This window comes from Neomonachus schauinslandi, chromosome 10, assembly GCF_002201575.2.
Source record: "Neomonachus schauinslandi chromosome 10, ASM220157v2, whole genome shotgun sequence".
Taxonomy (NCBI): Eukaryota; Metazoa; Chordata; class Mammalia; order Carnivora; family Phocidae; genus Neomonachus; species Neomonachus schauinslandi.
Genome location: NC_058412.1, coordinates 115948803 through 115975800, shown reverse-complemented (window position 1 = coordinate 115975800; position 26998 = coordinate 115948803). Strand labels below are relative to the sequence as shown.

At 41.2% G+C, this 26998-nt stretch overlaps 1 protein-coding gene across 5 annotated transcripts in view; it reads left to right on the top strand.

Annotated features, from left to right (window-relative positions):
• Positions 1–26998, top strand: part of NDRG3 (NDRG family member 3) — a 75068-nt gene that overhangs the window by 35149 nt on the left and 12921 nt on the right. For 3 of the 5 annotated variants that reach the window (XM_021688976.1, XM_044918794.1, XM_044918795.1), the window contains exons 4-10: positions 5212–5317; positions 7008–7128; positions 8974–9036; positions 10959–11019; positions 12324–12410; positions 20124–20180; positions 26173–26276. In XM_021688976.1, the coding sequence (XP_021544651.1) occupies positions 5212–5317; positions 7008–7128; positions 8974–9036; positions 10959–11019; positions 12324–12410; positions 20124–20180; positions 26173–26276 (599 nt within the window). The remainder of the gene's footprint in view (positions 1–5211; positions 5318–7007; positions 7129–8973; positions 9037–10958; positions 11020–12323; positions 12411–20123; positions 20181–26172; positions 26277–26998) is intronic. The other 2 variants (XM_044918796.1, XM_044918797.1) reach the window with 2 other exon arrangements.

Sequence of the window (26998 nt, the reverse complement as noted above, 5' to 3'; positions counted from 1 at the left end):
CACCCAACTCTTGGTTTTGTTTCGGGTCGTGATCTCAGGGTCGTGAGATCGGGCCGAGTTGGGCCCGGCGCTCAGCGCAGAGTCTGCTCAAGATTTTCTGTGTGCCTCTCCCTCTGTCCCTCCCCCCCCCCGCCCCACTCCTCCCTCTCTTTCTCTCAAATAAATGAATCTTTAAAAAAAATAATGGTAGGGGTGCCTGGGTGGCTCAGTCGTTAAGCGTCTGCCTTCGGCTCAGGTCATGATCCCAGGGTCCTGGGATCGAGCCCCGCATCAGGCTCCCTGCTCCGCGGGAAGCCTGCTTCTCCCTCTCCCACTCCCCCTGCTTGTGTTCCCTCTCTCGCTGTGTCTCTCTCGGTCAAATAAATAAATAAAATATTAAAAAAATAATAATAATGGCAATATCCTAAACTCTTAAGTTCTTTTTTTTGTTTGTTTTTAACTCCAGTTAACACAGTGTTTTATTAGTTTCAGGTGTACAATAAAGTGATTCAACAATTCCATACATCACTGGGTGTTCATTACAAGTGCACTCCTTAATCCCCATCACCTGTTTAACCCATCCCCCACACCCCCCCCCCACATCCCCATAAACTCTTAAATTCTTTAAAAGGCTTTCTGATTGAAAGTTCCATCTTTGATTAAGAAGGAGAGGCAGTCCAGGATGAAGAGGGGACCAATATGATTTCAGGTCATTTTATAGCTTGGAGAATAAAGAGATCATGTTCAAGAAGTACGTAGCCTTGGAGATGTAAATAATCAGACTGCTGGGAAAGATCTATGACCAGAGCCTGTTAGACACTCCGTGGGCTTTGCCCCGTGAGCACAGGCTCTCATTGTGTAGTCACACTCTTTAGAATGCTGGGGTGAAGGGTGGGGTAATTGGAAAAACAGCCTGTGAAGCAGAAAGGTGGCATCAGCATCACCCCTGCAATTGCCTGACCATAGCCAGAGTCTCTGCACACTCATCTCCAGATGGAGAGTTGTTCCAGCTATTCAAACACAGAGTCACAAAGGATATATTTCCGAGTCCACGTGGAGGTGAGTGTCTCCTTTCTTTTCATATTTTTTATTCCACTAAGAACATTTACATTCACATACTTTGAAAATGAAGAGAAACTATGTGAGACACTGACAAACAAGTGTTGCTCCAAATAGGGCAACCAGATTGACAAATAGGGCCCAGGACTCTTGGCCCATGAATACTTCGGTCGTTATACAATTTGAGGGCTTGTAATGGGAGGTAGGGGCTGAGATCTCCCTAAAAAGGTTGAAATCTTGTAGGGATCCAGTTTTATGGATCCAGAAACTATGAATTTCTCCAGATTATGAGATGATGACAGAGTAGTTACTTTGCCTTGTTCCCTCATCTACTTATACAGTGTTTTGGTTTGTTTTTTTATTTTTTACCCCATTTGTTATATCGCCCTTTTCATCATCCTTCTCCTGAACTTCCCTGACAGCTTACTATCTCCCACCCCATTCCACACCTCCCCCCCACATGCTCTCTTCATAAATTACCTGGCTTTGGGAGGTCCTGCTAGCCTTAGGGCCAAGCGTTAACTGTATTTCCCCCTCCATCCTCAGTAGCAGAGCTAAGGCCAAGCTCTGGAGTATTTTAGTAAAACTCTACTGAAGGTTTGTATATGACAGAATGAAGGCTTCGGCAACCTGATTGTGAAGCTGACAGATTGTTGCACATTCTCTTCAACTTGGGTTCTCTTGTAGTGTCACCCATCTCGCAGAAAGCCAGCTTCTCCCTCTTTATACCTTTTCTCTCTCAAGAAGTAAAACATGGAGGAAGGGGGGATGGTAGTAAAACATGAGCGAGTTCCCTTTCTGAATCTGTCACCTCCCAAAAGGAAACAAAGTCTCAAAGTTAGGGTACATTCCTTCTCCAGGTTTTTATACTTCAGATCTATGTATGTAAACATACAATCTATATTATATAGTGTTGCTTTTTAAAAAATCTGCATTGGGGCGTGTGGGTGGCTCAGTGGTTCAGCGTCTGCCTTCAGCTCAGGTCATGATCCCAGCGTTCTGGGGTCGAGCACTGCACCCCTCCCCCCCCCAGTCAGGCTCTCTGCTCAGCAGGAAGCCTGCTTCTTCTCCCCCTCTCACTCCCCTTGCTTGAGTGCCTTCTCTCGCTCTCTCTCTGTCAAATAAATAAATAAAATCTTTAAAAATAAATAAATAATCTGCATTAAGTGGTATATACATACCTTTCTGCATTTCTACTTAGCGTTATGTTTTCAAGATTTTCTGTGTATTAATGCTTCTAGTTTAGTTCATTGATTTTAATCTGTATATCGTTATATGAATATATCATAATTTATCAGTTTTCCTACTGATGAATATTTAGGCTGTTTCCAATTTTTTTGACATTATAAATAAGGCTGCAATGTACCCCTTTGTGTATATCTTTTTGTATGTATAACCGTGTTTGAGAATTTCTTTAGCTTACACCTAAAAGTAAAACTGCTATAGGGTAGAGACCTCTTAACTTTACTAGATATTACAGAATTATTCTCCAGAGTAGTTGCTCCAGTTTGCTTGCCTGCCAACAGTGTATGAGAGTTCGTTCTTCTCTGTATATCGGTCAGCACTTGGTGTTATCTGGCTTTAAAAGTTTTGCCATTCTGACGTATGTGAAATGGCATCTCATTAAATTTAATTTGCACTTTCCTGACTACTAATAGAGTTAATGTCTTTCTCCTCAATTTTCTATCACAGTTTCCTATTTCTTTCATAGCACTTACCACATACTATTATTATGGATTGGTTGATTTGTGTGTTCATTGCCTGCCATCCTGTCTAGAACATAATCTCTGTGAGAACAGGGATCACAACTCTCCTGTTCACTGTTTTATCCCCAGACCTCAATCCAGGGTCTGGTAGTAGGGATTCAATAAATAGTTGTTTAATGAAGGAACCTGCTAGTGGGAGGGGCAGGGGTGTTCCTTGGTAGGTCTGCTGTTACTACAAGAGAAATGCTTGTACAGTAACTGGAATTTCTTTATATTCCTCCCATCCAAACACTATACTTTATTTCATAACCAGTTCAAAGTATCTGATTCTTTCCTTCATTTCTTATACCCCCTTTCCAAGCCTTTTGAATAGGCTTGAATAGAAGGTAGCAGAAATAGAGAATCATAGAAATAGCCACTCATGGTTTGATTTGATAGAGATTATGTGCTCCAGCCTGGGGCCTATGATTTGAAATACACTGATATTGAATTAGCCTATGATTATTTTGTGCCCCACATCAGAGAAGAAACCAAAGTTCTGATGAGGTTCATTATTAGATAGGAAATTAAGTTGGAAGCCCTTTGCCTTTGTTGGGATTCTTATTTATTTATTTATTTATCTATCTATCTGAGAGAGAGAATGGGAGACAGCATGAGAGGGGGAGGGGCAGAGGGAGAAGCAGACTCCCTGCTGAACAGGGAGTCCGATGCGGGACTCGATCCCGGGACTCCAGGATCATGACCTGAGCTGAAGGCAGTTGCTTAACCAACTGAGCCACCCAGGCGCCCCTGTTGGGGTTCTTATTAAAAGAATTAATCTTTTTTTTTTTTTTAAGATTTTATTTATTTATTTGAGACAGAATGAGAAACAGAGAGCATGAGAGGGAGGAGGGTCAGAGGGAGAAGCAGACTCCCCGCCGTGCAGGGAGCCCGACGCGGGACTCGATCCCGGGACTCCAGGATCATGACCTGAGCCGAAGGCAGTCGCTTAACCAGCTGAGCCACCCAGGTGCCCCTAAAAGAATTAATCTTATCCTAACTACTATCAGACTCTCTGAGATAGGCAGGACTTCATCAGCAGAGATTCACTAGGCTAGGCATGGTAATTTTTTATTTTTGAGAAATATAGACATTGATGAGGACTAGAATAAATCTCAGTGACTTTTTTACAGTTCGCTTTTTTTTCTGCTGTCACCTTAGTGCTGGTACCAGCAGCTCCAATTGCATCTTGTTCCAACTTTATTTAGTTCCTGAGTTCTGTTCTTTTTTTTTTTTTTTTTAAGATTTTATTTATTTGACAGAGATACAGCGAGAGAGGGAACACAAGCAGGGGGAGTGGGAGAAGGAGAAGCAGGCTTCCCGCGGAGCAGGGAGCCCGATGTGGGACTCGATCCCAGGACCCTGGGATCATGACCTGCGCCGAAGGCAGACGCTTAACGACTGAGCCACCCAGGCGCCCCATAGTTCCTGAGTTCTGTTCTGACTACATCTTAAACTACTCATTGCCTTGATTAGGGTTCTTTGAGGGAGCAGGGAACAAGCCCACCCAAGCTAGCTTAAACCAGACACAGTCCAGGAATGTCTCAGAAAGTAAGAGCACAGACAGCTAGAACCAAGAATTAGAGCAGTGGAAATGTCTACTAAAAGCTCCCAAGTGGAGTGCCTGGGTGGCTCAGTTGGTTAAGCATCCAACTCTTGATTTCAACTCAGGTCTTGATTTCAGGGTTGTGAGTTCAAGCCCCCTCCACGCCCAGTGTGGAGCCTACTTAAAAATTAAAAATAAAAATTAAAAAAATAAAAGCTCCCAAGTTTGCTTCTCTTTTCAAGAGAAAACCAAGCCAAGGGTAAAATCTTAGTCCCAATTACAAATTCTCAGGGAAGGATGCATGCTGAGCATGGACCAGATGCCTGCCTGTCTCCAAAAAGCCATGACCATAAAGTTACTTCTACAAACATGGCAGCCAAGAGCCACTCCTGTAATGTATGGATGACACAGGAGGGCAGCTGCCAGAGGGGAAGAGATGCTAGGCAGAGGCACCCATAGATGTCTACTGAATTTATCAGTTGCCGGACATTAGTTTAGAGGCTCTGAAACCTAGCAACTCCTTCATATCTTCTGCTTCCTTAACTTTTTTTGCCCCAAGTCTTACCTGGCTCCTTACCCAGCTTGCTGTTCTCCTTTCCATAGCCACTTGCAAGTGTATTCTTAACAGATCCCTGACTGCCCTCACTTAAGAGATGAACTTTGCGGATGAGAAGGTATATTTTTTCCCTTGTTTGTTTATCTGGAAGGAATTAGAAAGTGGGAATATTCTGTATACTCTAACATCTCTCTGGTATGGCTTATAGTCCACTGATGTGTCCTGTCCCAGCAAGTGGGAAATAGCAGTAATTAGGTATTGTGGAACTTAAGCCACCTGGGAAGTCCATTCTGCCTTTGCTGAGACCATACATTCTCTTGTTACAGGAACATGACATAGAAACAACTCACGGTGTGGTCCATGTCACCATCAGAGGCCTACCAAAAGGAAACAGACCAGTTATTCTGACATACCATGACATTGGCCTCAATCGTATGTATTTGATTTTATACTTTCCCTTTTTATCTTAATACATGATCTTTGTGTATTTATTTTTAAAAACAAGAAATCCCAGTATTCTAACAGAGCACAGGTGTTTTCCTCTGTGTCTTACCCTGCCCTCCTCATAGCTACACGTGTTAATGGCAGGATTAAGGTGTCTGGGAACTGTTCAGGAGAATGTGTTTGGGGGATACTGGAATTATATCTCATCTTTGTGCCTTAACTGCTAAAGGATGAACTGGTTAAGAGAGCAGAACTGAGGGGCACCTGGCTGGCTCATCGGCAGAGCACGCAACTCTTTTTTCTTTTTTTTTTTAATTTTATTTATTTATTGGACAGAGAGAAAGAGAGAGCGAGAGCGAGCGCACAAGTAGGCAGAGCGGCAGGCAGAGGGAGAGGTAGAAGCAGACTCCCCGCAGAGCAGGGAGCCCGATGCGGGGCTTGATCCCAGGATCCCGGGATCATGACCTGAGCCAAAGGCAGACGCTTAACCAACTGAGCCACCCAGGCGCCCCGTAGAGCATGCAGCTCTTGATCTTGGGGTTGTGAGTTTGAGCCCCACGTTAGGCATAGAGATTACTTAAAAAATAGTGTGTCTCTTTAAAAAAAAAAAGAACTGAAATCAGTTGTTTATTTTGTTTAAATCTATACTTCTTCGGTTTTTTTTTCATATTTCAAGTTAGAAAATCCAGAGTTTGAACTTAACTTTGTTGTGAGCTCTTCGTGAAATAGTAAAAGTATTCTTGCTATGGTCTGTCATCAGTGATTTTTTTTTTTTTTTTTTTTTAAGATTTTATTTATTTATTTTGACAGAGAGAGACACAGCGAGAGAGGGAACACAAGCAGGGGGAGTGGGAGAGGGAGAAGCAGGCTTCCCGCGGAGCAGGGAGCCCTATGCGGGGCTCGATCCCAGGACCCTGGGATCATGACCTGAGCCGAAGGCAGACGCTTAACGACTGAGCCACCCAGGCGCCCCTGTCATCAGTGATTTTAAGTGGACTCTTCTAGATGGTAGTATAAGATTCTGGCCCTAGCCCTAGGCTCAGAGTCTATACTTGTGTTTTGTCCCATGCTTCTCTAGCTTTCAAACGTGGCCTACATTTGAGGCTACAGTCTAGTGCTGGAGCTTTTGTAGCCTCTTTTGCATGAGAAGTGATTTAAGTAGTTATACTAATAGGGTAGAAATTGAAGCAGCAGCCCCTCTCTACACCCCAGCAATTTTGCCAAGAGACCGTCTTCACATGGTGAATCTAAGCAGCCCAGGATATTTATTCTAGCCAGGTTCCTGGAATATAGTCAGCATCTCTGTGTCAGATGGAAGAATAAGGTACATGAGAAATGATAGCATTATGGGAGCAAGATTATTTCGTGCAATACCAGAATTGGTTTCCATTTTGTAGACATTGTGTAGAATCGAGAATTCATTGTTGTTTTCAGGTCATTGAGATGTCTGGTATTCAGCCTTTAGGGCAGCTTAAATCACATTGTTCAGACACCTCATTTTAGTGGAACAGTGATTAAAAGGGAGTAAAAGCGGGGGAAGGAGAGTGAAAGAGGATGACGTTAGGAATTAATTGAGTCAAGGAAAACTGGAGAGAAAGAGAGGACTTTTATGTACAGTCTGTTGAAAATTGGGGAGAGACAGAGAACCTGTGACTTATGAGTATTTTTACTCTTACAGATAAATCCTGTTTCAATGCATTCTTTAACTTTGAAGATATGCAAGAGATCACCCAGCACTTTGCTGTCTGTCATGTGGATGCCCCAGGCCAGCAGGAGGGTGCACCCTCTTTCCCAACAGGGTAAGGCCACTAGCAAGATCTTCTGAAAGGCATGCATTCAGAAGAGCAAATGATTGAGCTCCAGTGGGAGAAGTAGCATTGATTTTAGCATAGCGTAGGGGTTATACTTATCAACCAACTACCCTCCCTATTTCTCTCCTTGCTCTGAGAGGACTGTCATGTACATGTACAGTCTGTTGAGGAAAACTGCATGTTTTCCTATATCCAGGAATGGTTCTCCATAGATGGGACTCTGTCTCCCTGCAATTGCAAGGCTTAAGTGTCTGAAACACCCACTTCTCACTGTCTTTTATCTGTCTCCTTCATCATCTTTTTAAAATCTGTCATTTCTGTGTCCCTCCCTGAAACTTCCAACTACCTAGGTCCAAACTCCAATCCCTCTGAGCTTCCTGAGAGCACCTCCCCAACCTTATTACCTCCCAATCTGGTGACAGGAATTTGAATATTTTGTAACCATTTATTCTGAGAAGCTGCCCTGTCAGCTAGAGATGCATTTTGAGTGGACTTGGAGCTCTTGGCCTCATCCTAAACCTGCTTTGCATGGTGGAGCCACAGTCTCCCTCACTCTTCCCTGGACATTGTAATTATTGAGAAAGCACAAGCTGTGGAATGCTGGGTTTTTTCCCCTTTCCCTTGGCTCCTCTCCAGAGCTGCCTCTGCCAGTGACTGTTGTGAAATAGACCATTGCAGATGAGTAAGAGCTAACACTTACATGGGACTTGATAACATTCCTCACACTGCTTTAAATGCTTCACATTTATTAAGTCATTTAACCCTCACAGACCTATGGGACAGGTTTACTATTATTCCTATTTTACAAATGAGGAAACTGAGGCCCAGAGATAATTAAGTAATTTGGCCAAGATTACATAACAAATAAGTAGCAGAGCTGGAATTTTTAACTTAGGCAGTCTGGCTCCAGAAGCCATGTTACTATGTCCAGGCTGTTCTATCTCTCAGATGCAAATTGGCCAGTGACCAGCGTATAGCCACCAAGATTTAGATTCAGTTCCTTTTTTCTGTTTTGTGCACAAATGGCTCAAGAGCACTCCATTGCTTAAAAAATGTTTCAAGCAGAGGCAGGCTGACTCCCCTGTCAGATAGAGTAAATCCTGCCTCATATATAGGAGATTGTCTTAAGATCTCTTTCCATCTCGTATGTTGACTAACATAACATAATAAAATAAAATTAAAAAAAAAAAGATCTCTTTCCATCTCTGCTTCTGTAATCTCTATGGATGCTCCCTTCTTTTCTTGGATTCCTAGTCTGAATCAGTTCCTGGGCTTGCTTGACCATCTTAGGATCCAGTGGTTCATACCATACACCAGATTCAAAAGCAATAAGGTAACCGTGTTATCTTATGCTTGAGTAAAGCAGATCAGCACTCATGATGAGGAGTCCAGGATTTGTGACTAGGTGGTTAGGCCCACTAAGGCTTTGTTTATTCTTGCCTTTAGCTGCCTGAATATAAGCCGCAGACCAAGAGCCACTTCTTCAGTTGACATACTGCTGGAAGTTTGCTGAGCCTCAATCCCAGTTAAAGTGATTATTAGGGATTTGGAAATACCCTGGGAAAGAGCCATATTACCTTTTCTTTTCAAATGGTTTCCTCTGGTCCCAGAAACTGCCCTTTAGAATGTGGAGACACATGGATTCTTCTCCTCCTTAGCATGGAAGTCGTAGAGAGTTGCACAACTTGTCACAGTCATTTCCACACATTATCTCCTTTCAGCCTTTGGTAAAAGAGAATGCTTTTATCTAAGAATCCCATACTCGTCTAGCTGTTCTTGTGATTGGGAAATATGGGTGCATCCTAAGTCAGGAGGTATCCTTTTGAATTTCAGATACCAGTACCCCACAATGGATGAGTTGGCTGAAATGCTGCCTCCTGTTCTTACCCACTTAAGGTAGGTTCATTCTTTTATTGACTTTCTACCATTTGTTTGATCTAGGGGCTATGCTGGTGAGCAAACGGAATTAGTCACTGTCCTCGTGGAGCTTACATCTTAGTGGGAGGAATAATTAACAACAAATAAGAAAATGATCACAACTAAAGTGCTATAAGAGAAGTCAGTGAGGGTGACGTTAGAGAAGGGTCAGGTTCACAAAGATAAGGCTAGCTGGGCAGTGCCTCTCTAAGAAGTTGTCATCTAGGCTGAGACCTAGACAGAGAGCCAGGGCAAGATGGTTCCAGACAAAAGGAATAATATTTCCAGAAGTCCTAGACCAAATGAGCAAGTAGGAGGAAGGCACAGAGTGAAATTTGAGAAACAGGCAAGGACCAAATTACATAGTCTCACAGATCAGGTAAGAATTTAGGATTTTATTCAAAAGATATAGATATATAGAAGGGTTTTAAGCAGGGGATTGATACCCAGTTTCGTCTTTTATTTATTTATTTATTTATTTATTTTAGTTTCAGGTGTAGAATTTAAAAATGGGTTGGATAAGAATGTGCATTAAGGGGCACCTGGGTGGCTCAGTCATTAAGCGTCTGCCTTTCGCTCAGGTCATGATCCCAGGGTCCTGGGATCGAGCCCCACGTCAGGCTCTCTGCTCAGCGGGAAGCCTGCTTCTCCCTCTGCCTCTCCCCCTGCTTGTGCTCTCTCTCTCTGTCAAATAAATAAATAAAATCTTTTAAAAAAAAAGAATGTGCATTAATTTTACTTTTTTTTTCAATTTAGTCTTTTTTTTTTTTTTTAAAGATTTTATTTATTTATTTATGAGAGACAGAGAGAGAGAGAGACAGAGGGAGAAGCAGGCTCCCAAGGAGCAGGAAGCCCGATGCGGGACTCTATCCCAGGACCCTGAGATCATGACCTGAGCCGAAGGCAGACGCTTAACCATCTGAGCCACCCAGGCGCCCCAATTTAGTCTTTTAAAATGATCACTCTGAGTATAAAAGTTGCCTTTCAGTAAAGCCTGTTTACTTTTTTAGTTTATTTTTTTATTTTTTTAAAGATCTGTTTATTTATTTTGGGGGGTGGGCAGAGGGAGAGGGAGAGAGAATCCACAAGCAGACTCCCTGGCAGAGCATGGAGCCAGAAGCAGGACTCGATCCCAAGACCCTGAGATCACTACCTGAGCCTGAACCAAGTCTCAGACACTTAACTGACTGCGCCACTCAGGCGCCCCAAGCTGCTTATATTCTTAAAAAGGATCACTCTAGCTATGGAGAGAATGGGTTGGAGAGGAGTATAAGAGAAAAAGCAGGGAGACCTTTAAACTATTACAGCAGTCAGGCAAGAGGTAATGCTAGCCTGGGAACTGGATGCCCTCAGGGGAATGCAGTGAAGTAGATGGAGATAGGAAGGAAGTATTTTGGAGTTAGACTCTATAGGACTTGCTGTTGGATTGGACATGGAGGTATTAGGAGAGGGAACTGTTAGAATGACTTCCAGGTTTTAGTCCTATTTCATTTAATCCTTAAAATCAACTTAGAAGTAGGGGTGCCTGTGTGGCTCAGTTAAGCATCTGCCTTCGGCTCAGGTCATGATCTCAGGGTCCTGGGATCAAGCCCCGAGTTGGGCTCCCTGCTCAGCGGGGAGCCTGTTTCTCCCTCTCCTCCCCACTCATGCTCTCTGTCGCTATCTCTCTCTCTCAAATAAATAAAATAAAATCTTTAAAAAAAAAAATCAACTTAGAAGTAAGTAGTTGTATCCTTTTGTAGATTGGGAACTGAGGTTCAAAATTAGAGAAACTTGACCAAATTCCAGAATCCAGGAAGCATCAGAGCCAGATTTGGGAACCCAGTTGTATTTTTTCCATTATGCTGTGTCACCTCCAAATGAGTTAACCTTATCGGTTTTGTTTATATCCCCTTTCATAGTCTGAAAAGCATCATTGGGATTGGAGTTGGAGCTGGAGCTTACATCCTCAGCAGATTTGCAGTAAGTACATAAAGGATTAGTCTCAATACCCTTGAGGCACACTGCCTAGGTCACAGCTCTACTTCTCTGTTAGTTACCAGGTACTACTGTGGGTCTTATTTAAGTTTTTCTAAAAATTCTGTGAACAGCAGATAGAGGTTTATATGTAAAGCCCAGTTTTGTATTTATAGTACCTGAAAAATCACAAATGAGGGCATTACATCAATAAAAGGTAATTCTTAGAGAGGACTTACGGAATTTTGTGCAGCCATTAAAATTTTGTAAGAAGAGCTTATAATGATATGTGATTCACGTATACTATAACGTTAACAAAGAAGTTAGAATACAGATCCACATAGTTTGTCATAGGCATAGGAAAGGACTGGAAGGAGATATACCAAAATATTAACAGGGATTGATGTTGTGTGGTTAGGTAATACGAGGTTTTATTTCCTAATTTTTATAATTTCTATTTATCAGATTCTCTATAGTGAGTATAATCAGTGTAATCAGAGGGAAGGAAAGTAAACTAGAGAGTTTTGAGTGTACATAGAAATGTTTGTATTGATTTCTTTTTTTTAACTCTTTTTTTTTTTTTTTTTAAGATTTTATTTATTTATTTGAGAGAGAGAGAATGAGAGACAGAGAGCATGAGAGGGAGGAGGGTCAGAGGGAGAAGCAGACTCCCTGCTGAGCAGGGAGCCCGATGCGGGACTCGATCCCGGGACTCCAGGATCATGACCTGAGCCGAAGGCAGTCGCTTAACCAACTGAGCCACCCAGGCGCCCCTGTATTGATTTCTATTTAAGAAATAGAAATTAAGAAATTTTTTCAGATGCCTCCTGAGTGATAGACAGCCTTCTGGGGTGGGGTGGTATCACCCATTCAGTGGTTTCTGAAAAAAATAGTAAGAAGCTCCTTTTGGGGACAAGGGCATAGGAGTGTGACATTCGCCACTAAGCCTCAGCAGCCCCTTATGCCAGGTACTTACAAGGGTAGTTTCCCAGCAGGGAAGACCCACCATGAGCTAAACTGCAGAGATGCCAAGTTCCTTCCTCTGCTGCAGAAATAAATACCATGTCTCCTCCCAGATCCTTGCAAGGCAAGATCATTTGATAGCACTTTAAGGAACTGGTTTTCCAGTTGCTAAGTCAGTCTTAAAGAGCAATTTTTCCAAATATTCTTCCTAGCACCTCTCTGAAGTGTTACTTTCAAATCTGAGGCATTATGGCATAATGCATAAGAAGTGATTAACCATGCTCCAATTTTTTTAAAAGAATGCTGGGAGTGGAACTTTCAAACGTTGTCTTTGTCTCCTATTTCAGCTCAGTCATCCAGAGCTCGTGGAAGGCCTTGTGCTCATTAACGTTGACCCTTGTGCTAAAGGCTGGATTGACTGGGCAGCTTCCAAAGTAAGCACCAGATGGTATTCATTGGCTCATCTTGGTCCCTTCTCAAAATGTCCTACTTTTATTTTTATTTCTTCATTGAAGTATATCCAGATAAAGGCAAAAACTTTTAAGTGTACAGCTTGATGAATGTAATTACATATGTAATTGCCACTCAGTCAATATATAGACTATTTCCACCTCCGAGGATTCCCTTGGGCCTTTTCTTTAATTAATACTTCCTTTCCTTCCCAGATAGAACTGTTACTCTGATGTCTGTCACCATAGATAGGTTTTCTGTATTCTTAAACTTCATATAATTAGAATGATAGAATATATATTCTTTTGTATCTGGCTTCTTTCATCCATTGTTGTCAGTGATCCACCTTCATGTTAGGTGTAGTGGTAGTTCTTTTCATTTTTTTTATTGTTATTTATTTATTTATTTATTGGGGCGGGCAGAAGGGGAGAGAGAATCTTAGGCAGACTCCATGCGCAGCACAGAGCCCAGCGTGGGGCTCGATCTCACAACCCTAAGATCATGACTTGAGCTGAAATTAAGAGTCAGACGCTCAACTGACTAAGCCACTTGGGTGCTCCTCAGCATGTTTTTAATTCTTGTTTAGTAGTTTATGGTGTGAATAGACAAAATGAGTTGTTTGTTATTTGCTTGTTATGAATAAAGTTCCTGTGCACATTCTTTTACACGTCTCTCAGTAGACCTACACATTTGTTTCTCTTGGCTCTGTACCTAGAAGTGGAATTGCTGGGTCATAGGGCAGTTGTATGTTTCGCTTTGGTAGCTACAGACAATGTTCCAAAGTGTTCGGCCAGCTTACACACCAGTGATGTGTGGAAGTCCCAGCTGTTCCACACCCTCACCAACATTTGATAGTCATTTTAATTTTTGTAAAACAGGAGCAGTTTTATTTGTAATAATTTGTTTATTTCTATATGGTACCCATCACCAAAATAGCTTTAGTTATTAAAAAACAATTTTGGGGGGCACCTGGGTGGCTTAGTCGGTTGAGTGTCCAACTCTTGATCTCAGCTTAGGTCTTGGTCTCACATTGCCCATCTCAGTAGCCCAGCATGGAGCCTACTTTAAAAAAAAAGGGTAAAAGAACAAAAAAAACCCTAATTTTTAATTATACCATCTTTTTTATTTTAAATGATGCTTATGGGTAAATAATGCTGGGTTTTAATTTGTATTTCCATAAGGGCCCATGATGTCTGAGCACCTTTTTTGAAACTTACTGGCCATTTCAGTATCCTCTAAGGAAGTGACTGTTCAGGTCCTTTGCCTTTTTTTCCTTAATTGGATTGCTAGTCGTCTTCTTACTGATCTGTAAGCTTTCTTTACATATTTTGCATATAAATCCTTTGGTGAGTACATGTAAATATCTTCTGGCAATCTGTGGTTTGCATTTTCACTTTTTTTTTTTTTTTTAAGATTTTATATATTCATCTGACAGAGAAAGTACAAGCAGGGAGAGCAGCAGGCAGTGGGAGAGGGAGAAGCAGGCTCCCGGCTGAGCAGGGAGCCCGATGGGGGGCGCCATCCCAGGACCCTGGGATCATGACCTGAGCTGAAGGCAGACGCTTAATCAATGGAGCCACCCAGGCGCCCCACATTTTCACTCTTTTAATGAGTGAAATGAATGAATGAGTCACCCTCTTCACTGTACCCCAAATAACTAGCAACTGCACCAAAAGATGGGTAGAATTGAAGATGTTTGCTATCTGAAAAATGAAGATATTTGCTATCTACATAGAATTTACTATTTAGATAGAATGTTATCTACAATCTGTTCAAGGAGATAGGAAACTACAGGAGTATATTCTAATTGATGGAGGATCGTAGAGCCCAATGGTCAAGGAAGAATTCTTGAGACGTTTACTGTACAAAAAGGTGTATTTATTATAGCAAGGGGATAGGACCCATGGGCAGAAAGAGCTACACTGGGATTTTGAGGAGCTATTGATGATATACTTTTAAGTTTGGGGACTGGTAATAACCTAAGTCTCTCAGGGGAGTTTTGCACGTTAAAGAAGAGTTATAGGATCCTGGAGGTCTGGCTATTGTCAAGATAAGGTGGTTTTTAGTCTCTAGCAAAACATTAAGGCAGCCGTGAGTTCCTTGAGGAATGTCACACATATCACACCTCTGGAGAGTGTTAGCTTGTACTTTGCCCTCAGTTTACCTTTTGCTCCCTCATCGTAATGACTTTACAAATATAAACAATCCCAGCAACAACCAGAGTGAAAAGAGGGAATAAGCGTAAAAGCATAGTATTATATAACTTTTGCATTGAACTGACCTGTGCTAAAAAAGTCATTCACTGTTTTTAGATTGGAAAAGGAATTACTTTTGAAACATTTTTCAGTATTAACATACTAATGTTATTTGTATGTTATTTTAATCTGAAACTATGAGGTTGAGATTAAAGCAGTGATGTTATAAAGTTTTTCAGAGAATAACCCAAGCTTTCATTACCTGCTAAAAGATGCCTAATGTAGTAATCTCATTTTTAAACAAATACCTACTTATAAGTATTTTTAAGTTGCCATAAGTGTTTATTCTAATACACCACTGGATATAGTCTCCAAAATACCACTACCCAGCTTGTCATATGTATCAAGAATCTTTAGTGATATTCAGCCATGAGATTCAGTAATTCAATATTTAGGAACTTACCTGAAGGATAAATAGTGATACTTACAAAGATTTAAATAGAAGGATAATAATTTTAAGAATCTAATACCTGTCTAGGATTTGCTGATGTGATTTGATGGGGGAGTCCAAGAGTGAATGGTCAAGAAAGAATTCTTGAGACAAAAGTTTTTGGTGCAAAAAGGTCATTTTATTAAAGCACAGCGACAGGACCCAGGGGCACAAAGAGCTGTATTAGGATTATGAGGAGCTATTGATTATATACTTTTAAGTTGGGAGGGGTGGAAGGAAGTTTCCAAAAGGATTTTCATATGTTAAAGAAGACTTAAAGCATCCTAGAGGCCTAGCTATTGTCAAGCTAAGGTGGTTTTTTCCTCTAGCAAAGTATTAATGTTAAGATTGGGAGCTCCTGGAGGAATGTCACACTCTACCTGTCCCAAGTATCTGTCAATGGGCTAGAGTTAAAAGGTAATTTTTATCTACCTTTCCTTTTGCCTTTGTTCTCTACATCATTTGCTATGTACCAGGCACTGTTTCTAAATGTTCTATGTATGTTCAAGCTTGTCATTCTCAGGACAACCTAGTGAAATTATTACTATTACTATTATGTAATATTACTATTACTATTAGTAATAGTAATATTACATAATAGTATATTATTATTATATAATAGTAATATTAAATAATATTATTATTATTATCCCACAGAGAAATTAGATCATTTGCTTAAGGTCACACAGCTAGGAAGTCAAAGAGCCAAAATACTCATTAAAGCCTTGTTTTTAGGGCTAAAAGATGGAAACAGCCTAGGTGCCAATACTATAGAGCAACAAAATTTGATACAACCATAGAGAGGAATATCCTGCAACCAAAAATGTGTTATTTGGTTATTTAAAGAAATGAGAAAATTCTCATGTTTAAAAAATAGAAAAAACTATATATGTCCCAATTTTGTTAAAAAGATATGCATAAGAAAAGAGGGAAAATAATTTGGGCAGGCTCAGTCTGATGCAGAAAATGTTGGGGTTCGGATCCAACAAGCCAAGAAAGAACTCTTCTTTTTTTTTTTAAATGCGAGAAGCTTTTTTTTTTTTTTTTTTTTGAGAGAGAGAATGAGAGACCGAGAGCACGAGAGGGAAGAGGACAGAGGAAGAAGCAGACCCCCTGCTGAGCAGGGAGCCCGATGCGGGACTCGATCCCGGGACTCCAGGATCATGACCTGAGCCAAAGGCAGTCGCTTAACCAACTGAGCCACCCAGGCGCCCGCCAAGAAAGAACTCTTGGTGATGTCTTCAGTGAAAAAAGGACAGGACCTGTGGTCAGAAAGAGCTGCACTGGGGTTGTGATGGGTGACTGATTATATGCTTTCAAGTTGGGAGAGGGTTAGGGATAGTTGTAAGTCTCTAAGGAATTTTAGGAGCAAGGTTTCCAGGACCTTGAGGGGGCTAGCTATTGTTAGGAAAAGGTCATTCATTACTATCTAGTAAAACCCTGGTCACGAGACCCTTCAGATGTAGATCAGTGGGCCATATGCTTGGAGGATGATTGCTAACATGTATCTTGGGGGGGGTAGAGATAAAGGGAGTTTCCAAAGGGATTTTTTTTTTTTTTAAAGATTTTTATTCATTTATATGACAGAGACACAGTGAGAGAGGGAACACAAGCAGGGGGAGTGGCAGAGGGAGAAGCAGGCTTCCCGCTGAGCAGGGAGCCCGATGTGGGGCTTGATCCCAGGTCCCCGGGATCATGACCTGAGCCGAAGGCAGACGCTTAACGACTGAGTCACCCAGGCGCCCCTAAAGGAATTTTCTTTTAGAGAGGAGGTGGGGAGGGGCAGAAGGAGAGGGCGGGAAAGAATCCCAAGCCAGCCCCACACCCAGCACAGGGGGGCTTGATCTCACAAACCTGAGATAATCACCTGAGCCAAAATCAAGACTCAGACACTTAACCTACTGAGCCACACCAGGCGTTCCTCCAAAGGAATTTTTATATGTTAAAGAAAACTTACAGGATCTTTGGGTGCCAGGATAAGGGTAAGCTAAGATTGCCTTTTGCCCTTAGCAGAGTATCAACATGGAGGCAGCTGAGCTCCCAGAGGAAGGTCACTCTGTTTCGAGGCCTTGTCAGTGGGCTATGGCCAGGAAGGAAATTTAATTTTTTCATTTGCCTTTGTTTCCCACATAAAGTAAAACATCCCAACTCTTCATTTCAGGGTTATGAGTTCAAGTCCCACATTGGGTGTAGAGATTACATAAAAAAAATAAAATCAGGGCGCCTGGGTGGCTCAGTTGGTTAAGCGACTGCCTTCGGCTCGGGTCATGATCCTGGAGACCCAGGATCAAGTCCCGCATCGGGCTCCTGGCTCAGCGGGGAGTCTGCTTCTCCCTCTGACCCTCCCCCCTCTCATGCTCTCTCTCAAGTAAATAAATAAAATCTTTAAAAAAATAAAAAAAAAATCAATAAAAATTCTGGTCTTACCCACTATATTTTAAAAAAAAGGAAAAAGGGAAAAGAATTTGTTACTAGTAGTTATATCTTTGGCTGGTAGCATTACAGATGATTTTTATTTTCTTTTTCATATCTGTGTTTTCCTAATTTTCTATGATAAGCATGAATTGCTTTTAAATTACTTTAAAATACTAAAATATTCCACCTACTAGAATTTTAAGAAACAAACGAACAAAGGCAGGAAAAAAAAGAGACAAACCAAAAAAGAGACTCTTGGGCGCCTGGGTGGCTCAGTTGGTTAAGCGACTGCCTTCGGCTCAGGTCATGATCCTGGAGTCCCGCGATCGAGTCCCGCATCGGGCTCCCTGCTCGGCAGGGAGCCTGCTTCTCCCTCTGGCCCTCCCCCCTCTCATGTGCTCTCTGTCTCTCTCATTCTGTCTCAAATAAATAAATAAAATCTTTAAAAAAAAAAAAAGAGAGACTCTTAACTGGAGAACAGTTGGTTACCAGAGGGGAGGTGGATGGGGGGAGGGGTGAAATAGGAGAAGAGGATTAAGATTACATTTACTTTGATGAGCACTGTGTAATATACATAGTTGTTGAATCACTATATTATACACCTGAAACTAAGATAACATACTGTATGTTAAGTACACTAGAATTTAAAAAAAAAAACTCCACCTACCAGTAGACTAGATTCTAAAAAATTTATACATTTCTCCCCACATTTAAGTTCTAGAGAAATATGCATACTCTAGATTTGGGTGAAATATATTAATGATGCTATTGCCAGATACTGTGGAAATTCTTTCTTATAATTGGACTTATTTAAAATTTGTTCTAATTCCTGTCTAGTTATGTGGTTGTGTTAAAATTTACCTGAACATTCAGTAATGTATAATAAATTATGTGTAGGGGCGCCTGGGTGGCTCAGTCAGTTGAGCGTCTGCCTTCGGCTCAGGTCATGATCTCAGGGTCCTGGGATCGAACCCTACATCAGGCTCCCTGCTCAGCGGGGAGTCTGCTTCTCCCTCTCCCTCTGCAGTTCTCCCTGCTTGTGCCCTCTCACAGTCTGTCAGATAAATAAAATCTTTAAAAAAATATGTGTAATAACCTAATAAAATTATTATGAAACTTGAGAATGACCTTATGAGTATTAAACATGAATGGTTATTAATTCTAATTATCTTTAACTTATAATGGTTTGATCATTGGTAACCCCTCTGAAGATTTCTGGGCTTCTTTCTTCCTTAATCTTTCTGGGACCATGTGATCCTGCTCTACCCATATCCATGTCTGTCTCCTCATCTCCTCTTCTCCATCTGCACTCCCAGTTCAGCACTTCACCTCTCATCCAAGTCAGCAGTAGGAATTAAGCATAAAACCAAGGAAGAAGGCTACAGAGAATCAGCAACATAATTTGAGTTGGAAATTTTTCTGAAAATAGACTGGCAGTTTGCAGATTTGCACAGATTGCTGCATTTATTAGACTGTGATATGCATCATTTTGAAATGGATAAAATTATGAGAAAAATGTTCAAAACGCAAGAACACTGGGTAAACATAGCAATTTCCTCCCACTCCCTGAAACGAAGATAGCAAAAACTGGAGGAAAGAAAAAAATCATTTTTGTCTCTTGGATGCCTTGGGAGTAGTTTTTTTTTTTTTTTTTTTTTTTTTTTTTTTTTTAAAGATTTTATTTATTTATTTGAGACAGAGAGAATGAGAGACAGAGAGCATGAGAGGGAGGAGGGTCAGAGGGAGAAGCAGACTCCCCGCCGAGCAGGGAGCCCGATGCGGGACTCGATCCCGGGACTCCAGGATCATGACCCGAGCCGAAGGCAGTCGCTCAACCAACTGAGCCACCCAGGCGCCCCTGCCTTGGGAGTAGTTTTAAGTCAATCCTTACTAGCCATGAATCCAGTGTAAATGCAGAAATATAGGCAGGAATGAAGTAGCTAATAGCCAAGAGTTCTAGGTCTTGAGTTTTCAAAGAAGGAATGACCAGCATTTCTTCTACCCACCTTTTTCTTTTCTTTTTTTTTTTTTTTTTTTTTTAAGGGGTGCCTGGGTGCCTCAGTCAGTTAAGTGTCTGCCTTCGGCTCAGGTCATGATCCCAGGGTCCTGGGATTGGCCGCATCTGGCTCCTTGCTTGGTGGGGAGCCTGCTTCTCCCTCTCCTTTTCCCTCTGCCTGCCGCTCGGCCTGCTTGTGCTCTCTCTGTCAGATAAATAAAATCTTCTTTAAAAGAAGATTTTTTTTTAAATTTATTTGAGAGAGAGAGAGAGAACATGATGGTGGGAGGGGCTGAGGGGGAGGGGGAGATCATGACCTGAGCCAAAGGCAGACACTTAACCAACTGAGCCACCCAGGCGCCCCTCCAGCCACCTATTTCAAAGCAGGTGATATTATTTCCCTGGAAGGGAGACCGTTGTTTTCTGACTTGGTTCTTGTTCTCATGTATCTTGAAACCACCATCTCATGAAAATGTGTGACACTGAGTTGTGCATTTGTTTGTTGAGGGATAACATATGTACAATAAAGTGCACTTATAAGTGGACAACTTGATAAATATGTATGCTTAACTCCCTTGACACAAAGCTTTTATCTTTTCAGCTCTCAGGCTTGACAACCAATGTTGTGGACATTATTTTGGCTCATCACTTTGGTCAGGTAAGTGCCTGTTCCAACCAGGACAGCTGTTTGTTGGCTTGCACCAAAACCTTATTTACCTCAGGAAAGAGGGGGTACCTTAGAATTCACCTGATCCTCGTGGGTGCCACTTCCAGTGCAGAGTGTGATGCATGTGGCCCAGCAAAGGCCAATCTTAGGGGAGAGGCATTAACTCAGTGCCCCATGGCTCTTGGCATTTGAAGAGATCCCCTCCCCCACCACCTGTTTCCCCGTCAGCAGCTTTCTGTCTGTTAATGTTTGACAACATCACGTGCCTCACCAAACATCTTCAGAGCCATAATGAAGTCTGGGAAAGGCTTCACAGAAATAGAAATTTCAGAGAAAAAAGAAGCCAAAAGAAACAAATATCAATGCTTAAAGAACCTTAGAGATTCTTTAATTAGAGATTATTTTGTTCATTCCCATGTTTTACTGGTAAGGAAACTGAAGTCTATAGAGGAAATGACAGATATGGATAATTGCTGGGTGGGAGAGGAAACCCCAGTCCTCTTTTCAGAGGGAAGAGTGAGTTGGATAACAAGATTCTGAATGAGCTGATAAGTATCATTTTTTGTAAGAGTTGGGGAAGGATTGCTGTCGATTCTTCTTTAAATGTTTGGTAGAATACACAGTGACACCATCTGGGCCAAAGCTTTTCTTTGTGGATATTTTTTATGTTACTCATTTAATGTCTTTACTTATTAAAGATCTATTCAAAATTTTCTATTTCTTGAGATGCTTTAGGTGGTTTGTATCTTTCTAGAAATTTGTCCATTTCATCTCAGTTACCCAGTTTGTTGGCATAAATTATTCATAATACTCCTTTATAATTCTTTTTATTTCTGTAAAGCTGAAAACACTATCTTCTCTTTCCTCCCTGTTTTTAGTAATTTGAATCTTACCTCTTTTTCTTTGGCCGTCTAGCTAACCAGTTGTTGGCTTTATTAGGGTTTTTTTCCTGTTCTTTTTAAATCCTCTATTTCAGGGGCTCCTGGGTGGCTCAGTCATTAAGTGTCTGCCCTCGGCTCAGGTCATGATCTCAGGGTCCTGGGATTGAGCCCCGTGTCGGGCTCCCTGCTCCACGGGAAGCCTGGCTTCTCCCTCTCGCACTTCCTCTGCTTGTGTTCCCTTTCTCACTGTCTCTGTCAAATAAATAAATAAAAATCTTAAAAAAAAATAAAATAAATTCTCTATTTCATTTATTTCCACTCTAATTGTTATTATTCCCCTCTTTCTGCTTGCTTTAAGTTTCCTCTTGTTTTTCTAGTTTCTTTCTGTTATTTAAGCAGGCTCCACCACGCCCAGCACAGAGCCCAACGTAGGGCTCTAACTCATGACCCTGATAGGAAGACCTGAGCCGAGATCAAGAGTCAGGTGCTGGGGCGCGTGGGTGGCTCAGATGGTTGGGCGTCTGCCTTCGGCTCAGGTCGTGGCCCTGGGGTCCTGGGATCGAGTCCCACATCAGGCTCCTGGCTCAGCGGGGAGTCTGCTTCTCCCTCTCCCTCTGCCTCTCCCCCTACTCATTCTCTCTCTCTCTCTATCTCTGTGTCTCAAATGAATAAATAAAATCTTTAAAAAAAGTCAGGTGCTTAAACAACTGAGCCACCGAGGTGCCCCTTCTTTTTCTGGTTTCTTAAGGTGGAAGGCTAGATGTGGATTTGAGATCAAGACTTTTTTTCATATAGGCATTTATAGCCATAAATTTCCCTCTCAATACCACGTTAGCTGCAGCACATAAGTTCTGACAGTTTCATTTATCTCAAAAGTATTTTCTAATTTCCTGTGATTCCTTAATCCATTAGTTACTTAGGAATATTTTATTCAATTTCCCAGATTTCCTTCTGTTATTGATTTCTAATTTCATTCCATTTTGATCAGAGGATATACTTAACATTTCATTCCTTTTTGAATGTATTAAGATTTATTTTATGTCCTAGGATATGGTCCTAACATATGGCCTCTCTGTTCTGTGTACGCATGAGAAGGATTTGTATTCATTCTGCAGCCATTAAGTGGAGTATACTCTGGGTGTCTTGTCAGGTCTGGTGGTTTACAGTGCTGTTCAGTTCTTCTCTTTCCTTGTGATCTTCTGCCTCATTATTCATACATAAATGAAAGTGAGGTATTACAGTTACCAACTATTACTGTTGCATTTTCTATTTCTCCCTTCAATTATCTGTTTTTGCTTTGTGTATTATGATTGTTTGTCTTCCTGATGTTACATTTTTATTTAACAGAACTTGAAACTAACCTTTTTCTCTTAGCCCCATCTTTACCTTCTGCTTGCAGAGAGAACTGGTGCCTAAAAATCTTGAGCCTTTCCAGGCTACTTGGTACATGTTCATGGATTTCTTTCACCCTCTCCACTGCCAGCCTAGCATAGCAGCCTTACTGAATCTGCTAAGTGAATGATTATAGTCTTTCTTCTGCTTTCCCACTTTCAAAATGTTATTGCTGTTGTTACTTTTCCTGTTGCCTTTGTCCTTATGAATTTATGACTTACAAAGAAAAATTTTTGCTGTTATTTTTATGATTTTTCTGGAAGGAGTTAAAGTTGTGTTTTAATCCATCATTTTTAATTGAAAGTCTCAAAGACTGTTATCTTTTCACGTGTGCTGGGTAGAGTGGGTACTCTCCTAAAGACATAGCATGCTTGGTTTTGACTGTAGACTTTAAAAACCAGTTCACAAAATTTACAAAATTCCATGCTAAATGCTGTGGAAGAGACAAAAGTATGTAAGATACAGCCCTATTCTCTGGGGGTTCACTCCGTAGGGAGATATTCTATATAGAAATAACTATTGTAGCACAAGTAAAAAGGGATAAGTAATAAGAACTGCCCTTCATTGAACACCTACAAATTTCAGACAGAGGTTTTATGTATATTAAACTAATAATCTCATAGTAGGAATTGTATTATTCCCACTTTACAGATAAAGAATGAATTGGTTTCCAGCTAATAACATATCGAGGGAAGAGATTTTAAGCCACATTTGTGCCTAAATCTGAAGCTTTCCTCTTTCTACCATGCCAGGGTGCCTTAGGGCAGACACCATGAGGGGCCTAGAGGAATTCAAAGGCCGGAGAGATTTATTTCTGGTTTGGGGATCAGGGAAGGGCTTCAGTGTAGAGGAGGTATCCCAGCTGGGCCTTGAAGGAGAAATAAAATTTGACATTTTAGATTTGGGGAGGAATGAGGAGTAGTTTGCTCAAAAACAAAGAAAGGCTTCCTTTCCATTTTGTTGTCAACTTAGAACTACTCTTAAAAATATAAAGTCTTGGGGCTCCTGGCTGACTCAGTCGAAATATACAACTCTTGATCTCGGGGTTGTGAGTATGAGCCCCACATTGGATATAGAGATCACTTAAATAAATAAACTTTTAGAAAAATAAAATTTAAGCAAGCAAATGTGTATATTGCTTCTAATATTTTGAAATGGAAACAAGGTTTGGTTTTGTTTTGTTTTTATTTTTTAATTTTTTACAAATAAGGTTTTGAAACATGAATCATCTCATCTTCACCAATAAGAAAAAACAACCATAGCGATATCCTCTTTTTTATCAAATTTGCAAAAATTAAAAAAAATGGCCATTTGTATTAATAAGGTTGTGGAGAAACAAGTAGTATAAATAAAGAAGGCAGCTCCATATTTCCTGATAAGGAATGATCTCTAATACTTTAAGGGGAGAAGCAAAGTGTAGAACATAAGTATGTCTAGCAGACCACAATGTGTGTTTGTTTTTTAAAGATTTTATTTATTTATTTGACAGAGCACAAGTATGCAGAGGGGCAGGTAAGGGAGAGGGAGAAGCAGGTTCTCCACCGAGCAGGGAGCCCAACGCGGGGCTCGATCCCAGGACCCTGGGATCATGACCTGAGCTGAAGTCAGCCACTTAACCGACTGAGCCACCCAGGCACCCCAACAATTCGTGTTTTTTATTTTTTATTTTTATTTTTTTTAAGATTTTATTTATTTGAGGTAGAGAGAGAGTGAGATAGAGATCCTGAGCAGGGGGGCAGAGGGAGAGGAAGAAGCAGACTCCCCACTTAGCAGGGAGCCCGATGTGGGGCTTGATCCCAGGACCCTGGGATCATGACCTGAGCTGAAAGGCAGACGCTTAACCGACTGAACCACCCAGGCGCCCAAATTTGTGTTTAAAAAAAAAAAAAAGTGGGGAGTGGGAAGGCAATTTATACATAACAGCTTTACCTAAGAAGTTCCATTAGCACTTAAGCCAGTTTTACCCCTTTTGTACCATTATCATTTCTTCCCTCTTTTATCTCAGACTTTGCTGCTCAGGTTCCTCTCCAGACCTCGAAGGGAGAGCTGGCTACATATTTCATCTCTGATTACTGTGTGCTTCATTTGTTGTTTACTTTTTTTTTTAGTAAAGGTTTTATTTATTTATTTGACAGAGAGAGACACAGCTAGAGAAAGAACACAAGCAGGGGGAGTGGGAGAGGGAGAAGCAGGCTCCCCGCGGAGCAGGGAGCCCGATGCGGGGCTCGATCCCAGGACCCCGGGATCATGACCTGAGCCGAAGGCAGACGCTTAACGACTGAGACACCCAGGCGCCCCTGTTGTTTACTTTTCTTATTATAATTTCTTTCCCATTTACCATATTTCCTCAGAGTGATTGTAGTACCCTTTAGTTTCAGGTAGACTGTGATCCATTTGGTCAGTTTCCAACTGTATTCTTGGCTCACTTTACTTATATGGTAGTAAGAATGCAAACAGATACTCTCCTTATCTATATTTCTCTATGAGGTTTGATGGTAACCTTTACACACTGCCTTGGATTAACTGGCTCTCTTACTATCCCTGATCCATTTCTTTCCTCCAAAGCAAGCATTTTCCCTTCTGCTTAAAACTGCTGTCTGGGTGTGTGTGCGCTTCTGTACTGTGTACACGTATGTACATATATGTTTATGTACACAAGAACCTGGCAACTGTTCTGATGACCTGAGAAGGCCAGCAAGAGAGGGACCATTGGACAGTGGGTGGTGGGGGAGGAAGACTCACTTCACTGTATAAACCGTTGGTTTCTCTCATATTTTATACCTTTAATAGTAATAGCAGTAAGATTAGATAAATGATAAATTGACTTAATAAAATATAAATGGAATGTAATCTATAATTTATAGCTATTACTGATAATATATAAATAAGAGATATACTGATTATATCAGTACAGATAAGTTATATAGATTTATGGCTATTAAGAAAAATGTTACCTTGCCTTTTTTCTAAATTTTAGAATTTTTAAAGTAGTCTCTACACCCAGCGTGGGGATTGAACTCACAACCCTGAGATCAAGAGTTGTTTGCTGTACCCACTGAGCCAGCCTGGTGCCCCGCCTTCCATTTATTTTACACTTAACAGTTCATATAACTTTTCTTATCTAATCTTTAAGACAGCCTTGTCAGGGGCGCTTGGCTGGTTCAGTCTGTAGAGCATGCGACTCTTGATCTCAGGCTTGTGAGTTCAAGCTCTACATTCGGCGTAGAGCCTACTTTAAAAATAAATAAAGAAAACAGCCTTGTCAGGTATCTGGTTATTATCTTCATGTTTTATGAGGAATGGCAGAACATGCAAGAAACACAAACTAGGGTTCTGAATAGTTAGGTGACCTGAGTTCTACCGCTAGTGCTTGAATCCAAGTCCAGTGCAGTTTCTGGGTGCTACCAGGTAAGAAGGAAATTCAGAGAAATCTCCATGTTTTTACATTTGGCCTGGAGTTGGTGACCAGCCTTTGCCATAATAGATTCTTTGCACCCTTATCCGACACAGAATATGGCACTGAACCTGTCTACTGCAGATAAAGACTTCAGCCATTCAGCCTACCAGTACAAGGGTAGGCCCCGGGCTCCGCCTCATTTCCCATCTTGAGCAGAGAGATTTAGCTTTGGGCATTGAGAGTGCAAACCAAACAACATAGACTTGTACTGTAGCTCACATGTTTACCTTGTGTCTCTTTTCAATTGTTCTAGGAAGAGTTGCAGGCCAACTTGGACCTGATTCAAACCTACAGGCTGCATATTGCCCAGGATATCAACCAAGAAAACCTGCAGCTCTTCCTGGGTTCTTATAACGGGTACAGTCGTTTCCTATTCCTCCACCTAAATGTAAACTAGGTCCAAAAAGATAACGGACATTTGAGGGAAGAGGGGCAGGGGAAATAAACTACTTCTTTCAGTGCTGTGTCATGAGATTGCTTTCATGCTGTTCCACCACAGTAAAGGAGGAAGGGCTGTCAGACAGATAGGAAGACAGGTTTCAAGGAAAATGAATGGGGGCACCTGGCTGGCTCAATTGGTAGAGTGTGCAACTTGATTTTGGAGTCATGAATTCAAGTTCCATGTTGGGTGTAGAGATTACTTTAAAAAAAAAGAGGAAAAAGAAAAATGAACGCTGTTTGGGGCACATTCAAATACCATTTGTAGTTTTAAGATGTTTTGAGATTAAAAAAGTACCTAAGTTACGTAGACACACACAAAAACATCCACGTAATGTGAGGCAGGACAGAAAAATACATGGAGAAGAGGCAAAGAATAGAAGTCTTAGGCCTGGATTCAGTTTCTCTTCACTGACGTCTTGTCATCAGGCAGAAGTAACACTGGACACTAGTAAATTCTCTTTTGTTTGTGTACATTCCAAAACCTACTGTCATGTCTCCCTCAGTCACTGAGAGAGTTGGATTCTTATCTTGGGACCAGTTTTTCCAAGGTTAAACATATTCACTCCTCCTAGCTTTCTGAGTACATGGGAAAAGATTGAGAAAATGGGTCAGCTGTAACTTATCTAAACTCACCCAGA